This window comes from Armigeres subalbatus, chromosome 2 (genome assembly GCF_024139115.2).
Source record: "Armigeres subalbatus isolate Guangzhou_Male chromosome 2, GZ_Asu_2, whole genome shotgun sequence".
Classification (NCBI taxonomy): Eukaryota; Metazoa; Arthropoda; class Insecta; order Diptera; family Culicidae; genus Armigeres; species Armigeres subalbatus.
The window spans coordinates 241,954,962-241,979,552 of record NC_085140.1 but is presented as its reverse complement, the minus strand read 5'-3'; the positions used below and the strand labels follow the sequence as shown (position 1 = coordinate 241,979,552).

At 41.8% G+C, this 24,591-nt stretch overlaps 1 protein-coding gene and 1 long non-coding RNA gene across 2 annotated transcripts; one reads left to right on the top strand and one right to left on the bottom strand.

Annotated features, from left to right (window-relative positions):
• Window positions 1–16,848: 16,848 nt before the first annotated feature.
• On the bottom strand, window positions 16,849–18,341 carry LOC134216101 (cyclin-K). Its single transcript, XM_062695102.1, has 2 exons — window positions 17,390–18,341; window positions 16,849–17,256 (listed from the first exon to the last, which is right to left on the bottom strand). Exons 1-2 carry the CDS (start codon window positions 18,242–18,244, stop codon window positions 16,966–16,968), a joined length of 1,146 nt encoding a protein of 381 aa, XP_062551086.1. The 5' UTR covers window positions 18,245–18,341; the 3' UTR covers window positions 16,849–16,965.
• A 207-nt stretch (window positions 18,342–18,548) lies between these two features.
• On the top strand, window positions 18,549–21,460 carry LOC134216100 (uncharacterized). The gene is made up of 3 exons (XR_009980484.1): window positions 18,549–18,678; window positions 21,030–21,218; window positions 21,281–21,460. It is a non-coding gene; the product is annotated as an uncharacterized LOC134216100 (long non-coding RNA).
• The last annotated feature ends 3,131 nt before the right edge of the window (window positions 21,461–24,591 follow it).

The following is a 24,591-nucleotide window of genomic DNA, read 5'->3' as shown; positions in this document are numbered from 1 at the left end:
AGGCCGGGTGACACCGACCTGAAACGGCGAATGGGCTAATGGCCAGGCTGTCTTCCGTCCCCTAAAACCGTGGCAGGCCTTGTGGCACGCGGTACAATCCTGTGGCTCAGCTGGTAGCTGAGTGGGAGTAGGCTCAGATGCTCCTTCCTGACTAGCGCTGATCTGGCTCTGAACACGAAAGTGTCAACCCTCGCATGGCCTCCCTGCATGCCGCAAGGTATGTATAGATAACCATGGGATCGCGAAGGCGACTACACCAACAGGATTCGACAGCAGCCGCAAGAGGGACCCAACAGACATGAGTTTCCCATTAAAAATTACAAAAACGACGAAGGAAGGAGGTGAGGCGAATGGCGACAAGGAGAACCCTTTCGCCAGGCGCAGTGGCCTTGATCGGTCACCCCAAAGATCGCCGGGGGGAGGCGATGGCGGAGCACGTGGTGGGTCGGAAGAGGTGCCGGTGGATGTTAAGATAGACGGCCCCACTCTGACCAAAGTCATTAACTCGGTGATGACTAACCACGGTGAGGATGGAGTCAGACGATGGAGGTGATTACGGACGTTTCGGACGTAATTATGTCCTTCCTGGACAACCGAGTGAATTATAGTAAGGACTTAAAACAGGCCGTACTAACCCTCTGCGCTCTAGTCGTGGAGGCGAAGTCGGAGTGGAAGTCCTTGCTGGAAGCCAGTAAGGAGGCGGAGCACAAGATCCGTCTTCTTACTGAAGAAAAGGAATTGGCAGTTAGCCAAGCCAAGAAGGCCTCGAAGGAGGCCGAATCGAAGATTCGGCTCCTTGCAGAAGGGAAGCAGCTGGCGGAGAGCCAGACTGCAGAACTTAAACGGCGTATGGCTAACAGCGGAGCAACTCCTAAGCTTAGTAGGGTCACGCAGGAGGCGGACCTGAAAGTAGCTAATAAAGCCTCGGCACGGACCGCAGAAAAGGTCCGAGTGGAGACCGAGAGGAAAATGGTACCTCCACCTAGGAAGATACCAGAGGACCGCCGGGAGGAAGATCTACCATGGACAAAGGTAGTGAATCCTAAAAAGGCGAAAAGAAGCCGCCAGCAGGTCGCAGGGAGTGCGACCAAGGGAAAGGATCCAGCCACCGCCAAGAAGGGTAGAGCCCGTGAGGAAAAGGGTGCGCCTTCTAGTGGGAGTGGCAAGCGGAAGGATAGAGGTGAAGCGATCATTGTCAAGGCTGACGATAAAAGCTACGCCGAAGTCCTAAAGACTATGAGAGGCACCGAGAAGCTCTCTAGTCTAGGAGGGGATGTCAACTGCATCCGAAGAACGCGCAAAGGCGAGATGATTCTCGTCCTGAAGCGGGATGCTACTCGGAAGAGTTCCGAGTATAAAAGTTGACGGAAGAGGTCCTGGGTGACAGGGTTAGAGCCCTGTGCCCAGTCCTGAACATCCAGTGCAAGGGCATGGATGAAATAACCGAAGCCGGAGACCTGGTAGACGCACTGAAGGATCAGTGTAATGTAGAGATCCAGGAATCTGCGATTCGGTTACGCAAAGGCTTTGCGGGAATGCAGGTTGCCTCATTCCAAGTACCTATGGCTGAGGCCAAGAAGGTGCTGGAAAAGGTAAAACTGAAGGTGGGTTGGTCGGTGTGCTCGCTGAGCACAAGCCAACCCAATCAGGCCTGCTACAGGTGCCTTGGCCACTGTCATAAGTCCTATGACTGTAAGGGACCTGACCGTAGTAAGCTGTGCCGTAGGTGCGGAGCCGAAAACCACCAGGCTCGCACCTGCCAGGCTGCACCGAGATGCCTGATCTGTCCTACGGGGGCAAACAACAGGCATCTCACCGGTGCGCAGAGCCTGTCCGGCCTCTAGAAGGGTCCAGACATGCAAGTAACACAGCTAAACTTGAACCACTGCGAGGCGGCCCAGCTGCTGCTACAACAGTCGGTTATCGAGTGTAAAGCTGATGTTGCCTTGCTGTCTGACCCATACCGCATCCCTGCTGGAAACGGCAGCTGGATTGCGGACAAGTCCGGTATGGTGGGAATCTGGACTTGTGGGCGCTACCCCATCCAGAAGATAATATCTTCGCCTAACGATGAGGGTTTCGTCATAGCAAAGGTAAACGGTGTTTACTTTTGTAGCTGCTACTGTCCTCCTAGATGGAGTATAGAGCAGTACACTAGGGTAGTTGATATTCTTGCGGCGAAGCTAACTGGCCTTAAACCAGTAGTTGTAGCAGGTGACTTCAATGCGTGGGCAGTGGACTGGGGTTCCCGGTTTACTAACGCTAGAGGTCATATCCTGTTAGAGTCACTAGCGGTATTGAACGTAGTTCTGCTGAACGAAGGTCAAGTGCCAACGTTCAGAGGACCGAGCGGTGATTCATGTATCGATGTCACCTTCTGCAGCGCAGGATGGACTGAAGAACCGAGATGGATGGTCCACGAGGGTCATACTTCTAGCGACCATCAGGAAGTACGTTTTATGGTCGAGTATACCCGGAGAACTACGACGACAAGAGGTGGTGCAACGGATCCCGGATGGCGCACGTCACAGTTCAATCAAGAGCTGTTGGTGGAGGCGCTGCGCTGGGAGAGTAGGACTACAGGACTAAGCGGTAACGACCTGACGGAAGTACTTACACGTGCTTGCGACGTGGCGATGCCAAGGAAGACCCAGCCCCCAGGAAATCGACAACCAGTGTACTGGTGGTCTGACACGATTGCAGATCTTCGTAGAACCTGTCTTAAAGCTAAAGAAGGTTGCGACGTGCTAGAACAGACGCTGAGCGACTCGATAGACGAGGGTATTCCGGACAGCGAGCAGAGCCCTGAACTACGAGATTAAATGTAGCAAGCGAGCCTGCTTCGAACAGCTGTGCAGGATGGCGAATGACACCCCGTGGGGCGATGCATACAGGATAGTGATGTCTAGGACCAATAGCACACCTCCTGAAAGATCCCCAGAGCTGTTAGCCAGTATAGTAGAGGGACTGTTTCCGACACATGAACCATCGGACTGGCCCGCTACACCGTACGAGTCAGTTGACGTGGTACCGTTAGTGACTAACGAAGAGCTTATCGTAGCAGCAAGAAAACTTAAGCTCAATAAGGCGCCAGGCCGGATGGTATTCCAAACCTGGCCCTTAAACACGCCATTCTTGCCAATCCAGATATGTTCAGGAGCTGCCTCCAGAGATGCATGGACGAAGGAAACTTCCCAGATCGATGGAAACGGCAGAAATTGGTGCTATTACCGAAGCCTGGCAAACAGCCGGGGATCCTTCGGCATACAGACCAATTTGCCTACTCGACACAGCTGGAAAGCTGAATAGATTGTCGGCCTATACAGAGTGTGCTGGTGGCTTATCTAGCAACCAGTATGGCTTCCGTAAGGGCCGTTCTACCATCGAAGCAATTCGAGCGGTAACGGATACGGCCAAGATAGCGAGAGGTCTAAACAGAAGAGGTATTAGGTACTGCGCGTTGATTACACTCGATGTAAAAACGCGTTCAACAATGCTAGCTGGGCAGCAATTGCTGACTCCTGCACCGATTGAGAGTTCCGGATTACCTGTGCAGGATACTGAAAAGCTATTTTCAGAATAGGGTGCTGTTATACGACACTGATGCCGGTCAAAAGTCGATCGTAGTGTCCGCGGGTGTTCCACAGGGATCGATCCTCGGACCGGTTCTGTGGAATATTATGTACGATGGAGTATTACGCCTAAGTCTTCCGGCCGGAGTGAAGATAGAAGGCTTCGCGGATGACGTAATGCTAGAAGTAGCAGGTGACACTCTCGACGAAGTCGAACTGAAGGCTTCATACGCGATTGGCAGAGTGGAGGAATGGCTCAACTCGAGGCGGTTGTCCCTTGCACATCACAAGACAGAAGTCGTGGTAGTGCATAACCGTCATGGGTTGCAACAGGCGAGGATAAGAGTAGGGACCTGCACAGTTAACTCCGTGAGGTCTCTCAAGCATCTGGGCGTGATGATCGATGATAAGCTCAATTTTACGAGCCACGTCGATTATGCATGTCAGCGGGCTTCATTGGCGATAAAATCTTTATCACGAATGATGTCCAACAGATCGGCGGTGCATAGTCAAGTGCGTAGGCTGATAGCTGGCGTAGCATTGTCTATCATCCGTTATGGCGTGCCGGCATGGGCCGTAGCACTAAAAAGCCGTGTACAATGTAAAGAAATTGATCAGAGTACACCGGCTGATGTGCTTACGTGTCGCGAGCGCATATCGCACCATATCATATGAGGCGGTGTGCGTTATAGCTGGAATGATGCCGATAGACACACTCCTAGAGGAGGATGTGGAGTGCTACAACGAAAGGGACTCGGTGCAAGTGCGACGTGTCAAGAGAGCAGCTTCGTTGCTCAAATGGCAAAGAGCATGGGACACCGCAGTCAAAGGTCGTTGGACCCACAGACTGATTCCAGATGTGTCCAACTGGGTTGATAGGAAGCATGGTCAAGTCAACTTCCACCTAACACAGGTATTGTCTGAACATGGCTGCTTTAAGAAATTCCTACACAGGTTTGGCTTCGCAGATTCTGCGGAGTGTCCTGAATGTGTAGGTGAGGTAGAATCGGCAGAGCATGTGATGTTCGCATGCCCGCGATTCGAGGTAGAACGCAATACCATGCTGCTTATTAGTGGTATGGATACAACCCCGGACAACCTCGTCGAGAGGATGTGCCGGGAAGAAGCTATATGGAATGCGGTGAACACAGCATCTCAACAGATTATGTCGAAACTGCAGCGGTGGTGGCGTCTTGAACAAAACCAACGAGTGCAGTAAGGGCACCTGTGATGCAGTGAACACTTTGCTCACCCCGACAACCAACATGTCGCGGGTGGGCTGCGGGGACCTCAGTATGTAGATATAGAGGTCATTGCGGTTCGCGCGCGGTGGTTGTTGTCGGGGTGCTCGTTTCCAACGTGAGATTATGATACGGACCGCTAGGTTACTATCATAGCTTGCGATCGACAGGTGGTGAGGTAGCCACCCTTGAAGTCGATGTTGTGTGTATTGACGTCAAGTGCGTTAGCATAGGCGTGAGCGTTCTCAATAGTCCCCTGATGTATTGCTTAATTGCGGGCCGGGGGTACGGACTGGCGAAAGGGTTTTGGTTTTAGTGGGTCGGGTAAGAGTTACATGACATACCCATCCCCACACTACCTGAATACCTCCTCAGGTGTCTGGTTGCAGATTTCCGTTTACCCTTGCTCAAGAAAAAAAAAAAAAAAAAAAACACCTGTGGTACTTGTACCATGGTACAAGAGGACAGGAAAATTATTCCATCTATCCATCGTAAAAAGTGGAACTACTCAAAATTTGAGTAGTTCCACTTTTTACGAAAATTGAGTAAGATTTCCGTGAGAAAAAAAGAGACGGCAATACAATTTCACTCAGTCTCTGAGTGATTTGAAACGGGCGTGCATGTTCGACTTCAACTTGAAGCGGAATGTTCTTCGTCGTAGATTTTCTGAATTTTTCGTTGATTGTATGTGAAAAGTCTACATTTGATTTGTTTTAATTTTTTATCTTGATAACCCAATTCCCGAGCAGGAGAAATTGGCTCAATAATACCGAATTCTGTTATAGATACCATACTCTGTTATGAAGTAGCCCTGCATAAGAGGTAAAATACCAAAGCAATAATACCAAAAACTAATATGCACAATACTTGAGCCATAACATACTCAGTCATTAAATTGAATTTCAATACCAAATGCATAACCAATTATAATTCGTTTGGTATTGAAATACCTAAGCATGTTATGCCTCAAGTATTCTGCATATAAGTTTTTGGTATTATTTTTTGGTATTTTACCTGTTATGCAAGGCTAGCTCATACCAATTTCTGTTATCGAGGTCGTCGCTCCTGCTCGGGTTCAGTAGCCGCTAGGTTGCGAAGGTCGACAGAGGTCCTTTGTAGCTTAGCTGGTTAAAGCACCAGTCTAGCGTACTGAGGGTCATGTGTTCGAGTCCCAGAGAAGGGAAAGTGGTTACTGTAGTAGATAAGATCAGGTCTATAAAGTATCGAAAAAAAGTGATTTGATATTGATATAGTGATATTGATTTTTGTAATTTGAATACGCTCTTTTGGTATGTACTTCTTTCGAATGGGTAGCAAGCTACCTTATTTTGAAACATGTCGAATGGTCGTGTCAAAAGCGAAGAGCGGATCAGTTTGCTGAGTATTGTTGCGACGAACGGTCGAGACTAGAAATCTCGTCCGGGTCACGACAATAACGCAGCCGGTAGTCCCGTATTTTCTGAAGTTTGTGTAGGTGCTCCCGAAATATGAGTTTAAAGTGAAATAGCAAATAATTATAGTAAATTCAAGGTAAATATAGAGAAAAACATAATGTAAATATGCTAGCGTCTCCGGTAGGCTCCCTGACGGAAGGGCAGAGGAGTAGGCCGGGAGACAAAGAGGTGCAAAAAAAGTAGGCACAATAAGAAGAAAAAAAAATCAAAGATTGCTAGCGTCTCCGGTAGGCTCCCTGACGGAAGGGCAGAGGAGTAGGCCGGCAGACTGAAATGTGCAAAAAAGTGGGCACAATAAGTAGAAAAATCGAAGATTGCTAGCGTCTCCGGTAGGCTCTCTGACGGAAGAGCAGAGGAGTAGGCCGGTTGAAAAAAAGTGCAAAAAAGACGGCACAATAAAAAAGAACAAAATAACGGAAAAGGCAAGCGTTTCCGGTAGGCTCCCTAACGGAAGGTCAGAGGAGTAGGCCGGGCGACAAAACAAAGCGTAAAAGAAAGGCAAAATATGGCAAATAAGCAAAAAAAACAGACAAATGTTTATAAAAATAAGATGACGAGTTGGATTGTTTGTTTGATACAAATCTAAAACATTAAAATAAAATTTCAAGATTGCATGGAAGAATTGGTTTTGGAAATTGGTTTCAAGTATTATGTTTGCAGAGCAGAGCTCTTATTTGGAAAAAGTTCCTAGATTTGGATTACATTTGAATATTGAACTTAATTTGAATTCGATTTGGATTGAGTTTTTATTGGATTTAGATTTGACTTGAATTGGATTTGGATTCGATTTAGATTGCATTTGGATTGGATTTGGATTGGATTTGGATTGGATTTGGATTGGATTTGGATTGGATTGAATTTGGATTGGATTTAAATTGGATTTGGATTAGATTTGAATTGGATTTGTATTGAATTATGATTGGATTTGGATTGGATTGAATTTGGATTGGATCTAGATTGGATTTGGATTGGATTGGGATTGGATTGGATTTGCATTAGATCTGGATTAGATTGGATTTGGATCGGATTTCGATTGGATTTGATCTGATTCGGATTAGAATTGGATTGGTATTGGGTTTGAATTGGATTTAGATTTGATTCGGTTTGAATTTGAATTGCATTTGGATTGGATTTGGATATGATTGGGATTAGAATGGTATTGGATTTGGACTGAATTTGAATTGAATGTGGATTGGGTTTGATTTGTATCAGATTTGGATTGTCTTGGACTGGATTTGGTTTGGAATGAATTAGGATTGGATTAAGATTAGATTCGTATGGATTTGAATTAGATTTTGATTGAATTTGGATTAGATTCGTATGGATTTGGATTTCGATCGAACTTTGATTGGATTTGGATTGGATTTTGGATTGGATTTGGATTGTATTTTGGATTGGATTTCAATTTAATTCGGATTGAATTTGATTTGGATATAAACAAATCCTTGGGATTAGGGATTAGAATTGGATTGGATTTGGATTGAATTTGAATTTAATGTGGATTGGTTTTTGATTGGATTTGATTTGTATCGGATTTGAATTGTATTTGGACTAGATTTGGTGTGGAATGAATTTGGATTAGATTCGTATGGATTTGAATTTGGATTGGATTTGCATTGGATTGGATTTTGTTTTGATTTGGATTGGATTTGGATTGGATTTGAATTGGATTGGTATTGGGTTTGAATTGGATTTGGATTTGATTCGGTTTGAATTTGAATTGCATTTGGATTGGATTTGGATATGATTGCGATTGGAATGGTATTGGATTTAGACTGAATTTGAATTGAATGTGGATTGGGTCTGATTTGTATCGGATTTGGATTGTATTTGGACTGGATTTGGTTTGGAATGAATTAGGATTGGATTAAGATTAGATTCGTATGGATTTGAATTGGATTTTGATTGAATTTGGATTGGATTTGGATTAGATTCGTATGGATTTGGATTTCGATCGGACTTTATTTGGATTGTTTTTGGATTGGATGTCGATTTAATTCGGATTGAATTTGATTTGGATTTGTTTATGCTTGGGATTAGAAATGGATTGGATTTGGATTGAATTTGAATTTAATGTGGATTGGTTTTTGATTGGATTTGATTTGTATCGGATTTGAATTGTATTTGGACTGGATTTGGTATGGAATGAATTTGGATTAGATTCGTTTGGATTTGAATTTGGATTCGATTTTCGATTGGATTTTGTTTTGATTTGAATTGGATTTAGATTGGATCTGAATTGAATTAAATTGGATTTAAATTGGATTTGCATATTTCATTCCTTTCGAATTGGATAGATATGTAAGCTTGGACTTGAATTGGATTTGGCTACGGCCGTAGATTGATTGTATTACATTTTAAATCTTATTAAAGAATTGAGAAGGGAGTTTTGAATTTCAATTTATTGGACTATAAAAAGTAGTCAGAAGATAGTTTGATGTGGATAATATTTGTTTAAGGATCAACAATATGAAATTTTAAAGTCATTATACATTTATTACACTTCTGGAGAGTAGAGGTGGAGAAGAATGTAGTAGATAAGATCGGGTCTATAAAGTATCGAAAAAAAGTGATTTGATATTGATATAGTGATATTGATTTTTGTAATTTGAATACGCTCTTTTGGTATGTACTTCTTTCGAATGGGTAGCAAGCTACCTTATTTTGAAACATGTCGAATGGTCGTGTCAAAAGCGAAGAGCCAGGGGGAGAAGGTGGAGCACGGAATCCCTACCCCAACATGTGCGACATCTGGATTTGGTTCTAAACTGTAAACAACAGTGTTAATTCTCTACCACCTTTTTGTTATGGCGAGGCAATTTTTATGCACACTTTTGTTTTCGATATTTTATCAAAATTAAACACTCAATCATGCAGCAATATAACGATGTGGTATGCTTGAGATACCTGCTTGATTATAGGGACTCGAAATGAATTTATTTGCAGTAACTAACCGAATATAAAAATGTTCACATTAACGATTGCGCCCTAACACCGGTTCTAAGCTTCGATGCAGAGTACACGAGCTTTGTTCGCCAGTGACAGGCGTATGAGCGGATCAGTTTGCTGAGTATTCGCTTTGACGCAGCCGCGCTGTTGCCATCTAGCGGCGACGGACGTGTGCGTGAAATCACTGTTTTTCGACATGGTGAAGTATAGGAAGTATATTTTAAAATGCTTTTAAAATGTTATTAACAGTGATATGTTGAAAGCTTTTAAATACGTAGGGTTAGAATTTTGAAAAACTACATGTTAGGCTCCTTATCTACACATGTTTTTTTAATCAAAATAATTCAACTTTCGTGTTACCTACATAAAAGTAAATTAAATTTCTAACCCAAAAAAGTGAACTATTTTAGGCTAAAATATGTTTCAACGCTTTAATAAGCATTTTAAAATTGACGTCATATATATGATATGATATGATATATATCCCTTGCTGGGTGAAATAAAAAAGCATCAGCCGGCCCCCATTTTGTTTTCTCGCTTTCGTCAGGGCCAATTGTTGCGACGAACGGTCGAGACTAGAAATCTCGTCCGGGTCACGACAGTTACCTCAAAAGATATTTTAGTTACTAGATAAAGATTGTCGCTTCGGTTCCCTTTGTTCTGATGTCCGAAACATGTGTCGTATGGATTTTCCTTCTTTGACATTTAGCTCCCCTATCCTCGCCAGTAATCCTCGGATTACTCACCATTCGAAATCCCCCCAAAAAAGAGGACTTTTGGGCCCACCCCAGACCAGCAGCTTGGAGTCTGGGCTAGTCCGTTTATGGGACAGCAAGAACTCCCGGGGTCATAGCGTTTCAAGGTATCAGGTATCGTCAGCATGCTCCCCTAATTTGGGGATGTCTTTCTCATAATTTACTTGATGGAAAGGAAATGGAAGGAAAGGAAAGGAACAGAAAATGCAAATGGAAAGTAGCATGAAACAAGCTTCTGGGGAAGGAGCCCTAGATAAGGACTTAAATAAAGCAAAGGCGAAACACAGAGTGGACTAAAAAAGCGTTAGTCAAATACGTATAGTTTTTGCTCGCGACTAATAGATATTCGGAAGTACTGATAAGAAATTTGTGTGAACTTTAGATAAATTAGCTCATTTTATGCAGACAAATTATGCGATCGCATTTGATCCAGTGTAATCTTTATAAACTGGTAAAGCTTTTAACGGGGATAAGTATTTGAAATGATGGTATGCTAAATATGAGAATATACATTCAAAGGTCATCCAATCCATTCCATAAAAGGGTTCTTCTTGATTTGACTAGGTTCGATAGCAATCAAACCACGGACTGGCTCAATTGAGAGCTATTTTATTGACCTAATTAAATCCTTTTTTGTCGAGAATCCACACTCTACTGGATCTAGTTTTTTTTACTTGCATTGGTTTATTGAATCTTTCAGAAAAGCGTTGAACTTCAGGGGATTTCTAGAAATGTTCTGGTCTTTTAATAACCCTTACTTTCTACCAATTGGAACACATGCAGATTATAGAGGCTTTAGGTGTTCATAAAGCAAAAATTCATTAGATCCGCAAAAAAAGTTAATTTTTAATCTCCCTGCTCTTAACACGCTCTTTGTTTTGAACATTTGCAAGAGTGAGGGGCGCCCAATAAAGGTTTTGCCAAGGGCGCTGGGAGTCCACGCTACGGCTCTGACGGTCGGTGATCGAGAAGGCCTGTAGAACATTGGGATTCATCTTTTGCATCGCCAAGCCAATGGCTTCGCCGATGTTTGTAGCTTGTCACTGTACTGTATGCTGGTTCGATCTACGCTGGAATACTGTCTGGCATCCTAGAACGGATAAGCTAGAATTGAATCTGCCGATTCATCCGTTTCGCTCTTTGGTTGCTTCCATGGCGAGATCCATTCCGGTTATCCAGTTGCCGTTGCAGTCGTCGTCAATTAAATAATCTTGAAAGTCTACAACTACGGAGGCACATTGCACGGGCAATGGTCGTTGCTGATACGCTCCAAAGGAGAATTCACTGCCCTGAACTTCTGGAATCAGTAAACTTGAACGTTAACCCAGGCCCTAGTTAGGGTACTGCGAAATAACGGAATGCTGAGGATATCTTTTCGAAAAACGAATTACGCACAACGGGCATTCAACATGGTTGCCCCAGGTTTTAATTTTAATCTATCACTGCCATGTTCAATAATTTATGTTTTTTTTATTAAGAGGCTTGCATTAGTAATAATTAAGATAACCATCATTAGGATCTAAGTCGTCTGTTGATGTTAATAATAAAATGAATGAGCATGTAATACTTGCATGGCTGCGATTCAAAATTTAGAACATGCCATGATGCTTGTTAGCTGACAAATGCTACTAAGTATCCTTAATCGCGACCCCGACCGCAATGAATTAAGTAATTTGGTCTATGTGCTTCTCTTGCTAACTGGTAACGACGAGATCTTGTAATCTTGTAATCTTGTAATCGGTCTGCGTGAACAGGATCGTCACAGCAGAGGACGCCGCTGCAAGTGATTCCCGCTACCTGAGCGTCTACTATCAAAACGTCAGGGGTCTGCGTACTAAGACAACCGTTTTGAAGTTACGACTCTCATCCTGCGATTACGATGTTGTTGTGCTATCAGAAACTTGGCTCAAATCCGATATTTGTAATTCGGAGCTTTCATCGGACTACTCCATTTTTCGTTGCGACCGTAACGAGTTTACCAGTGGTCTTTCTAGAGGCGGTGGCGTATTGGTTGCAGTCAAACGTGAATTGCAATGTACTGAAGTGTCCCTATCTGACTGCTGTGCGCTTGAACAAGTCGCAGTCACATTGAAACTCCTCATAACTCTCTACATATTTTCGGTATCTATCTTCGCCCGAATTCCGATTGCGAGCTTTATGCTACCCACTGTACGGCAGTGCAAAGCTTAATTGATAAATCATCCGTTAATGACGTTTTCCTGCTGCTTGGGGATTATAATCTCCCTCATCTTCAATGGATCTTCGATGACGACATCAACGGCTATCTGACAAGAAACGCATCTAGCGAGCAAGAAATTTCCCTTAGCGAAGCCATTTCGACATGTGGTTTGGTGCAAATCAACCCCTTCGTTAACCGTAACAATAGGCTGCTCGACTTGGTTTTCACAAATGCTTCTGACAACATGGACATCTCTCAGCCCGTTCTGCCGCTCATACCAATCGACGAGCACCATCCACCGGTAGTGTTACATATCGACACCTGCTGCCTAATACCACGTTATTCTGACCAGGAACCGGATCCCATGGATTACGACTTTCGGCGGTGCGATTTTACTTCACTTAATACAGAGCTTTCTGCGGTTGATTGGAGTCATCATTTCCATGGGCACTCAGTAGATGCTAACGTACTGCTGTTTTACGACAAGCTGTACGAAATATTGCACCTTATAGCTCCTCGCCGTCGTCGCATTAATCGAGGTGTTAATAACAAGCCTTGGTGGAATGCTCAACTCAGAAACCTGCGAAACAGATTGAGGAAGCTACGCAAACAGTACATCGCTAACAAAACTGACGGGAACAGAGTTTCCCTCCATCAGGTTGAAACTTCTTACAACGACCTCCTCGATGCCAGTTACCGAAGATATATGGACGACCTCCAATCAAATCTAAAAAATAATCCGTCCAGGTTTTGGAGCTTTATCAAATCGCAAAAGACGGCTAATCAAGTTCCGAACAATGTTGTTTATGGCGACACTACAGCTACCACATCTGATGAAGCAGCGAACCTCTTCGCCAACTTTTTCAGAGTGTGTTCAATGTGAATCCTCCGCAAACTCACCCAGGTAGTTTTTCGAATGTTCTACCGCACGATATTGACCTCGCGCCCTTCCTGTTCTCCGACCTAGAAGTGTTGAAAGCTCTTCGCGATTTAGATGCTTCAAAAGGTGCCGGAGTGGATGGCCTAACACCTTTCCTGCTGAAAGCCTGTGCTGAATCACTAGCGGCTCCACTAACACTACTTTTCAACAGATCGTTGAGTGAAAAAACGTTTCCTGGACTATGGAAAACAGCAACGATGATTCCAATTCACAAATCTGGAAGTTTGCGCAAAGTTAATAACTACCGTGGAGTTTCCATTCTTTGTTGTGTTGGAAAACTTCTTGAATCATTAGTTCATAAAGTTTTGTTATCTGCTGTTAAACCACTCATTTCAATTCATCAGCACGGTTTTCTTCCTCAACGCTCTAGTACAACGAATCTGCTATGCTATTCTAATGCGCTCTTCCGTGAAGTCGAGAAGCGCAATCAGGTGGACTCCGTATACGTAGATTTTTCGAAAGCTTTCGACACCGTGCCTCACCAACATGCCGTTGCAAAGTTACGGCACTTGGGTTTCCCTGAATGGATAGCAGATTGGATAATGTCATACCTGACTGGCAGAAAGGCTTTCGTTCGTGTTGATGCCTCACGGTCTAGGACTTTCAGCATTACCTCGGTGTGCCCCAGGGCAGCGTGCTGGGACCTTTACTGTTTATCCTGTATATCAATGACTTGACCAACTGCCTTACCTCTGCAAAGCTTCTGTACGCTGACGACCTCAAAATTTTCAGAGTAATACACTCTTTGCTGGATTGTGTTGCTCTTCAATCTGATATTGACGTACTCCGCCGTTGGTGCGATGAAAACGGAATGAGCGTGAATGTGGCGAAATGTAAAGTCATCACCTTCTGCCGAATCATATCCCCAATAATGTACAGCTATACTTTTGCCGATGCTGCACTAGAGCGTGTTTCGTCGATTCGTGACTTGGGCGTTACAATGGACTCGAAATTGCGGTTCAACGAACATATTTCTGCAATAACGGCGAAGGCATTCGCAGTTTTGGATTTATTCGTAGGAATGCAGCTCATTTCACCGATGTTTACACCTTGAAAGCTCTGTACTGTGCACTTGTGAGGAGTATTTTTAGAATATGCTGCCCCTGTTTGGACGCCGTACCATACGACCCAAGTGATTCGCATTGAACGAGTTCAAAAGCAGTTCATCCGTTTTGCACTTCGGCACCTACCGTGGAACGATCCAATGCACTTACCTGACTATAGAGCCCGATGTCAGCTAATTAACCTGGAACTACTCTCAACAAGACGACTCACCTTCAGAAGACTTGTAGTGTATGACATCATCAGTAGTAACATAGACTGTCCGGACTTGCTCGTGGATGTACAGTTGAGCATACCTAGTCATAGCCTGCGTCACGCTGATTTACTCGCTGTCTCAACCCACCGAACAACGTACGGATACAATAATCCCTTTAGCTCCTGCCTTAGAGCTTTTAATAATGTTTGTAATTTGTTTGATTTTAATGTGTCCAAGTATTGTTTCAAATCTAGAATAAGGAACATAGAATAAGAGTAGTCTGTACGATCCAATCGAAGACGAATAAACAATTAATTAATAATATCAACGCACCCTCTGACCATAGCCTATCTGCGTTGTATTTAAATACCGCTGAGCGATACGTCTACTGGGCAACACGTCCGGTGTGCACTGCACTAAGATCTCCTTAGATGCAACCGGACCGAGATCTTACTTAAGGCTCCCAAGGGTCCGTTTCGCTGTGATATGTTGCCATAAAATAGAAATATATGCACTTGCTTTTCTAATCTACGGAATATTTAAATTTACTAATGAAATAGGTTAGTGACAAGTAAATTCATTCATCGATCAGATTAGAACGAGCTCAGTGCAATTAAAATATAAACGCAATACTTATCTGAAATTCACAGAAGATGTTGGGATTGTCCTTGAAGTAATCACGTTGTGAACACAGACTTCCTGTATTAACGGTGGTTGTTATGAATATGAATACCACTGATGATACCGGAACAATAAGATTTTCTTCATCACTGGTCGTCTGGAAAGAGGTAGATAAAAGAATTGGGCCGCTTTCACTCGCCGGCCCGCAAAACATTAGTAAGTAATTAATTATACTACAAAGACAAAAATACAGTTCTAATAATTCTGTCTTATTAATGGATATCACACATGCCCATCTGATACTCAACTTAACCAAAAACATATCCTCAATACTTAATAAATTGATAACTGTATATAGTTTCTATTATTGTCCATATATACATACCTACTATTCAATCTAGGATTCCAAATCGGATAAATTAATTCAGTTGCTAACTAAAAGCATATCCTCAACGCTTTGGCTGTCAATAGTCTCCACAATATGAACCTTAAAGGTTATAACTTTGTTCAATCCTACATCTGTTTATATTAAAACTCAATCCTAACTGCCCCGAAACCGCTTTCAACACATAACTGCGAGCACAGCCACTATATGCGACCCACAGGAAGCCAATCGAGGACGGCCTACACTATACCGTTGTGAGCTTACACCCTCTCCTGGGCTGTGCGACGCTGAAAACATGCTCCTAAGGTTTGATGCCTAAAAATAAAAATAATTAAACTAATTACACTAAATCTTACACTTTTGATCGAACCCGGCTGACATTCGCGTTAAACAATGTGTTCCATGAGTGCTGATCACTCATGATAACGCCCCGAATCGGCGAATAAAATTCAGTTTAACGCAGAGTTTAAACCCTCTCTTGCGCTAAGTAATGCTGAAAACCTAACTTCTAGGAATGTGATTCGTAGAAACAAATTATACTGAAATTGGTGCGTGGGAAAATAAGTTATACTATTAGCTAATTTAGTTAAACCCTGACTACCCCACATTATACTGGCCCGTTTGGAGTCATCCAGTGGCACTTGGTCTTAGCATTCGTTTTCTTTTTAAATTCTATAACAATTCACCACGCTTACCCCCATATTAGTAATATGTAGAACGAATGCTTGACTATTACTATACTAAGTATAGTAAAAGACCGGAAGTAATAATTGGGCCAGCCACCACCGCTAACTGGTAACGACGAGATGATATACAAAATTACCAGAATTGCGGTCCCGCAAAGGCTCACACATGACTTAACCTGCAAATAACACCGATTGTTCCTTATAATTCGGTACCCCACGAAACGCTAGATTCTTGGGGGTGGAGTCAATGTTCGTCAAACTGCTTGACTGGTGTGTACGTTGCATAATGGAACGTACACACGGTCAAACAGTTTGACCAACATTGACTCCACCTCTCGTTTATTCAAACATCCATCAAGTTTTATCAACAGCGACACGAACAATCAATTTATTCGACCAACAATATCACACACGAACGACCGAAGCGCCAACTTGAGCACCAACCATCAAAAAATATATGGGGGTTTGTGCAACTTCACTACAAATGCTCAAACATGTTCGGCGAACCTTGACTCCACCCCCGCCAACTCAAACCAAAATCAAACCGTTTTAATTTTTTCCAACAGAGCCGCCAACTGTCAAATGGTTGTTCGAACAACTTCACACACGTTCGAACAAAGCAGCAACCGAAGCGTTTTCTTGGGGGTGGAGTCAATGTTCGTCGAACTGCTTGACTGGTGTGTACGTTGCATTATGCAACGCATGTCGCTAATGTTAGCCCAGTCAATGAAACTAAATTGTTCCACTCTTTTCTCTGCATGCTGGACTTGAGGCAAGAATTTTTCTTTCCAAAGCAGCTACCAGTATGTTTTTGCAAACTTTTTGTGTAATTTGAATTCGATAATGAAAGATACTTACATAATAGAATCGATTAATTTTAAGAACCCGACGCTGCCCTTTCCCAAGCAACCTCAATGCGTTCAATTTACTGTGGCGGATAGTAGTTGTTTCGACCGCCCCCGGTTGGACCGGACGGTGGATAGTATCCACTGTTTGAGTGCGGATGTTGGTAATGCTGCCAGGGTTGAGGGGGAATCGGCCCCGAAGGAGGAGGTACCGTAGAGTTGTAGGGCGGTGGTTGCGTTGGTGGCGGCCCTTGATGCAAAGGATAGATGGGAAAGGTGCCGTAACTCCCACCGTGAGAAGAATTATCCGTGGTGATGTGTTTTGGTATGGGATTCGCTTCTATTTCAACAGTTGGTGGAGGAACCGATGTCTGAAAAAAATGAAGGAGAATGGTTTTATTTTATAATTAAAAACAGTTGAGTTAAATTTTTCATTTTATTACGTTTAGTATTACAAAAGAAATCCGCGGTAAAAGGCTTTTTAAATCTTGTAGGAAAACTTACCTTCGGTGGGGGATTACTGATATTTGGCGAGCTTTTTCCCGATACCGGCGAAATGTTGGCGCGTTTCATCGGTGGTGATGATTTGCTCGGAGGCAACTGCGGCGGACTATCTGGAGGTGATTCGGGATTTGGCTGCTGGTATAGATCCAGCACCTGATGACAAATGTCCTCCAGTATTTCCATTGTTACGTCCTGCACGAACATGTCCCACCACTTCAGATGTTCAGGCTGCTTCCCGGTCCAATCGGCTACAGTAAATTTGCTCAATTTGCTGGCGAGGTAGATTAACGCCACGGCGATAATTTCCGGTTCCCACTGCAGCGAAACGGTTGTACTAAGAGAATCATTCACAAAATTCCAAGCCATCTGAACCATCTTCTGAAGCTTCGCGCTGTCGCCTCTCAAGCATTTGGCGTACTTGACCAGGAAGGAATACGGATGCTCTACCTGCAGGTCAAACTTGATCGTTTGCAACAGTATCCGCTCCAGGGTCATAACTTCCTCCTTGGGATCATCTCCAAAGGATGCAAACTTCTGATCGGTCAGCATAGATCGTGCAGTTTTGATGATATCCTTGCACTTCTTCGGAGTCTCCTCCACCTTACCGGCCAGAAATAGGCAGCAACAAGCGGTCACATACCGAGGGAAGGTCTTGAAGGAATGGAACATATAAAATCGATGAAAATAGACAACGCCGGTTGCCACCGTGTTGTGGCCCAAGCCCATTGATGTCCCGGTTTGCATAATGAAACGGGCACCCTCCTTCCGATAGCGTCGCTCCGTCTCGAAGTCAATCCCATCTCGGATAGAAGGCGTATTCCGGAGGTCCTTTTTCTCGTAATACCAGTTTGGCATGCTATCTGTTCCACCGGAAAAATAAGGAAACTAAACGCGATAAGCGGCACTGTAAATACGAGCTCGAGCACTTGATTTGATTCAAAACATTTGCATTTTTTGACGTTTCTTTTTTAACATGTTCGGGCCCTTGCAGCAGTCGACGATGTAAAAAGATGTCATCCGCAAATTACGAAACGCTGTGCACGTTTAGCAAATCCATTTTTGGGCATTAGCGCAAACTGCTCGACGTTACACTGAAAACAGCTTTGCGTTTAATGGGTAGTTTATTATGCATCTCGAGAAAATATACACTGAGATCAAACTACCATTATATTTTATATGCGCGAATCACATAAAATAGATTCGACTGACTTCATTGCGAATTTATGTGCAGCATTCATAATTTATTAATCATCAACGATATTTAATACTTAATCATATACAATATAAAGGTAATTTATTTATACCCAAGTTACCATTAAGCCGTTAAAATCGACTTTATTTCGGCTCTATAGTCGCATTAAAACCCTGTCAACAGTGCTTATAAGACTTAAAAGATTCTTTAGTGCTGCTCAAAAGCCGCTTTTGGCGAATTGGGTTGTTTAGGGGTATATATGTTTTAACATATTCTGAATCTGCATAAAAAACTGAGCCTAACCCCAATTTTTCAGATTTTTTGGAGCCCCGGAACTATTTTTAATTTGCATTTTAAATTTATATGGAACTGAAAATTTGTTCTTATGCTGCATGGGCCAACTGTCATTCTATGAATGTTAGTGTCATTCTATCGATTAAAATGGCTTATTGTTTGCTGTATAAAAGTGTAAATAAAAGGTTTACAAACAAAATAAAAATATGTCGGAGATCAGAAAAGCATGCTCTTTATATTAAACTGCAAAAAACTCGATATTTTTCTGAGCTAAACAACCCAATTATTTGGCTGATATAGTGCTTGCCCCTACACTAATAAAAATCCACACATTTTTATTGGCAAAAATCTAAAGAAATTTACAAATAAATTTTATGTGTGCGTTAATAACCACTCGCTATGGGAGAATCCACATAAAGGTTATTAGTTAATAACGGTTATGTGTGTTTCCACATATATGCTATGCGAATTCACATAGCCGTTATGTGCGAAATGCTATAGTCAAAATTTATGTGTGCCACACATAATGGATATGATTGGATTTTTGTCAGTGTACCTATTTTTCCACGCCTATGCCAAAATGTCAAAATTTTTAGACGAGTTGGAAGGGAACGAAAAAAAATGAAATGGAAAATATTTGTTTATATTTTAATGCGTTCTTTCTTTTTTCTTCCCGTTGGGGAATCGATGATTTTTTTGATAATTATATTTAACTCCATGCTTGAACGCTCGAACTGTGTTTGATGGTTTTGGTTTAGATTGGCCGCTCAGTTTACCATATGATCCATCACGGATGTGAATAGATGTATTGCTGGGAAGGGACAAAAAGCAGAAGGATTTCATCTGCCTCTATAACATAGGCGAGAAAGCATTGAAAATGAAACAATAACAATCTAAGGAACAATCTGTAAATAAGTAGACGGAACTTTTTTGTATTCAAGAAGAATCTTCCAGGTGAAGATTAATAAATATTGCCGTAGAATAAATTCACAGCCCATTAAACATTTATCCGGCATTCTCCATGTTATGTAGATACCATTGAAAAGCATACCGACAGATTCACACAAGATTTCTAGATTTCTAGTGCGAGTAAAAGAGACAGGTTGTTCTTATTATTGAATCTCTAGGTGTTGTTGATATTGATTCTACCAAAACGTCATAGAAAGTATAGCTCTAAATTGGTAATAATAATTTCCTTATTCGGCTTGTATCCACAGGGCTGGTGAGCATTATATCGAAGCGTTATATACCGATATACGGCTTCTTTTACTGCTTGAAGTTTATATTGCTAATTGGGTTGTTTAGGGGTATATATGTTTTTACATATTCTGAATCTGCATAAAAAACTGAGCCTAACCTCAATTTTCCAGAATTTTTGGAGCCCCGGAACAATTTTTAATTTGGATTTTAAATTTATATGGGACTAAAAATTTGTTCTTATGCTGCATGGGCCAACTGTCATTCTATGAAAGTTAGTGTCATTCTATCGATTAAAATGGCTTATTGTTTGCTATACAAAAATTAAAATAAAAGGTTTACAAGCAAAATAAAAATATGTTGGAGATCAGAAAAGCTTGCTCTTTATGTTAAACTATAAAAAACCTCATATTTTTCTCTGCTCAACAACCCAATTAGCACTTGGAAATCATATATACAGCTTATAGGCACTGAAATGTTGTTATATGGTGTATATAAGGCTTATTAAAGTGCTTAATGGTTACCTAGGTATTCTACTTGACCTAACAATGAATTTTATGTGCAATGATCCATAGTTGAGAACTAGCATATAAAATTCAAGAGCGAACAATAAATACAATACTTTCTTTCTTTACAACATGGTGGACTGTTGGCTGTACGCTGGAATATTCTTCTCGCTACTAAAGGTAGCCTCACACCTCGGGAATTTGATTCGCGGATTTTTTCCCCATGCATTTTTGCATATGCGATGTTTTCGGAATTTGGACACGGAAAATCAAAATCCCGGCCCCATTTAAAATACACGGGGCTCAAAATCCGCTGGAAAATTTTCCCGAGGTGTGAGGCAGCCTTAAATAATGTAAGTAAAATCAATTTGTTATAAACAGAATTCCTTCTCATAAGTTTTCTTTTCCAGATCCGTACGATTTCCTGCCATTGATGTGTTCACGAACGAAGAGCCGGGACGCATCGCGAACGCGGAAAAATTTCCGCTGTGCCAGCGAGTGTGCCAGAATTTTCCACCAGCAGATCGACAACAGTCACTGGCTGCGGAAAAGAGTTGTTCCGTCATCAATAGCGGGGAATTACTCATTACCGTTTTTCGCCATAACTTCCGTAGCAACTTTGCAGGCGGCGATTGATTATGTATTTTATAGCAATAATAGTTGATGGCGTTCATTTTGTTTCTAAATTATATTGTTTTGCAGGTGTTGTGAACAGGTGAGCCATGAGTGGCGTATACACAAATTACGTAAGCAGGAGTTCAACCCAAGCTTACGGACCATCAAACTTCTCAAGGTGGCAAATACAAAACGCGTTGCGAGGCGCGAGTGCGGATAGAAAATGTCTATTTTTGATGATATTTGCAAATTAAACCTGTCGACGAAGGCAAGCAACTTTTGTTATTGCGCATAAGCCCCAAAATTTTATTCCCACTTTTGGGTTTCCGCGCCGAGCACTCAGCGCCAAACTCGGCGACAAGAAGATAGTGGTCAAGTTGGTACTCCTGATTTTTTGACAACTGATGTCGATTGGTTGTGTGAGTGCACCGGTGTCAAAAAATAGAGCTTTTAGCTGAAAATTTAATTGTCAAATGCACATTTTGACAGCAATATAGATGTATGAGTGAAAAAAATGTGCTAATGCTCTATCGCGGAAGCAGTCGCTGAAGACAAGTGTCAATGGTTTCAGTAACGAAACGAAAAGTTTCAATGCAAAAAGCAATACTGTTTGGAACTGTTGCTATTGCCAATATATGAAAACGGTTTGCATAGCAAATAACCCAAGTAACCATTAAGCCGTTAAAATCGACTTTATTTCGGCTCTATAGTCGCATTAAAACCCTGTCAACAGTGCTTATAAGACTTAAAAGATTCTTTAGTGCTGCTCAAAAGCCGCTTTTGGCGAATTATTTGGCTGATATAGTGCTTGCCCCTACCTATTTTTCCACGCCTATGCCAAAATGTCAAAATTTTTAGACGAGTTGGAAGGGAACGAAAAAAAATGAAATGGAAAATATTTGTTTATATTTTAATGCGTTCTTTCTTTTTTCTTCCCGTTGGGGAATCGATGATTTTTTTGATAATTATATTTAACTCCGGGCTTGAACGCTCGAACTGTGTTTGATGGTTTTGGTTTAGATTGGCCGCTCAGTTTACCATATGATCCATCACGGATTTGAATAGATGTATTGCTGGGAAGGGATAAAAAGCAGAAGGATTTCATCTGCCTCTATAACATAGGCGAGAAAGCATTGAAAATGAAACAATAACAATCTAAGGAACAATCTGTAAATAAGTAGACGGAACTTTTTTGTATTCAAGAAGAATCTTCCAGGTGAAGATTAATAAATATTGCCGTAGAATAAATTCACAGCCCATTAAACATTTATCCGGCATTCTCCATGTTATGTAGATACCATTGAAAAGCATACACGACAGATTCACACAAGATTTCTAGATTTCTAGTGCGAGTAAAAGAGACAGGTTGTTCTTATTATTGAATCTCTAGGTGTTGTTGATATTGATTCTACCAAAACGTCATAGAAAGTAGCTCTAAATTGGTAATAATAATTTCCTTATTCGGCTTGTATCCACAGGGCTGGTGAGCATTATATCGAAGCGTTATATACCGATATACGGCTTCTTTTACTGCTTGAAGTTTATATTGCTAATTAGCACTTGGAAATCATATATACAGCTTATAGGCACTGAAATGTTGTTATATGGTGTATATAAGGCTTATTAAAGTACTTAATGGTTACCTGGGAACTTTGAGCATCGCAATCATAATGCGTTTCCTATGAGACAATAAACAATATCAAATATAAATATATTATGTTGGTTTTATTCAAATTTGATTTTATGATTCAAACAAAAATAGAAATATTCCATTTGGTTTATGAAGCAGGCCACACGAATAACATTTGCAGCTGCATTTAAAATATAATGGGAAAGCCAATGAAATCCTATTGTATGTGCATTTATTTTACGGGTGCGCTGCACATAAAATTAATCAGTTCCAAAATTTCAAGTTTTAGGTGCAAGACCAATAAAAATTATTTGCAAAGCTTGATTGCAAAAATATAGGGTAAAATGCCCAATAGTGGACCCCCTAGTAGCGGAATTTTGCTCTTCCTGTCATAAGAAGTAAAAAATTTTAACATCTTAATTCTGCTTGATATCTAACAACAAGCTCTGTATCCCCTCTTCACGATACATACATAAAACACCCAAATACACGACGTTATTCGTTGATATTTACATTTTAATGTCTAACTGAATTCGCCCTATAGTAGACCCCCTGGGGGTCCATAATAGGAAATTGCTTCCCTATAGTCGACACTTCATTTGATTTTCATGTCCCGTTTCGGGACGTTCTTCTTCCCTATTATGGACCCCCCAAAATATTCCTATAATGGACACTCTCGCGTTTATTTTTTATAGAATTGAAAAAAAATCATCTAATTTGACTTTCCATAGCATTTCCAACGCATGTAATCAAATCATAGGACTGTAAGGTAGGTTCTCCCGATAGAATTTCATAGCAAAATGTTGACATTGTGCAGTAATAATGCAAAAATGGCTAAAGGGTCCACTATTGGTTGGGGGTCCACTATTGGTCACTTTACCCTATGTGCGTTGCACATAGAATTTAGATGGAAAATAAGCTCAGTGTAGAATACTGCGGCGTCCTGCTGGCTGCTTCTCAGGTAATCGCAACAGTCACTAAACACGACAGAGTCAATAAAAATCTTACCCACCGTATGCACTTGTCATGATAAACACTCTCCATGTACTCAGTGACTCCGGTTGCCTCTCACTAATACAATCGAGTACTGCTGTCATTTGGCGAAAAGCACGTGGTTTTGTTTTGAGAGGGAAAATTTTCCCTATCTTTTAACCCGGCGGCTATCTTGACGTCTACCTTCGCAGTCGAGCCTGCGAGAGTAAGACCGCCGCGAAAGTCTAGAAAAAGATAAGCGCGACAATAATAGTACGTTCAGATTATGAGCTATATCACTTGATATAGCAAATCTTGATATGAGACGCCATATGCATTATTTCCAGTGAAAACTAGATGTACAAACACTGATGTCAAGACGCTCTATCGGATTTACCCATTAAATGGGGAGAGACACTTCTAGCGAAAATGGGGGTTTTTTCACCCATTAATGGGTTTTCGTAAACGACCGTGTATTGTTTGCTATACAAAAATGAAAATAAAAGGTTTACAAGCAAAATAAAAATATGTTGGAGATCAGAAAAGCATGCTCTTTATGTTAAACTATAAAAAACCTCATATTTTTCTCTGCTTAACAACCATTTTAATGGGTAGTGGCGCTTTTTCAAGAAAATGGGTGAATTTTTCTCGGTGGGAATAATATCAACAATAACATAGTACCCATTAATGGGTAAAGTCATCTAACCGTGCATTGCGACCGGCCAACTAAAAGATATTTTAGTTACTAGATATAGATTGTCGCTGTCGTCGCTGTCCGGAACATCTTTTGCTGGCG

Coding starts and splice junctions, on each gene's coding strand:
- LOC134216101 (XM_062695102.1), bottom strand. CDS start 18,244: ATGCCAAACTGGTATTACGAGAAAAAGGACCTCCGGAATACGCCTTCT. Junction 17,257..17,389: donor TCAGTAATCCCCCACCGAAG/GTAAGTTTTCCT, acceptor CATTTTTTTCAG/ACATCGGTTCCTCCACCAAC.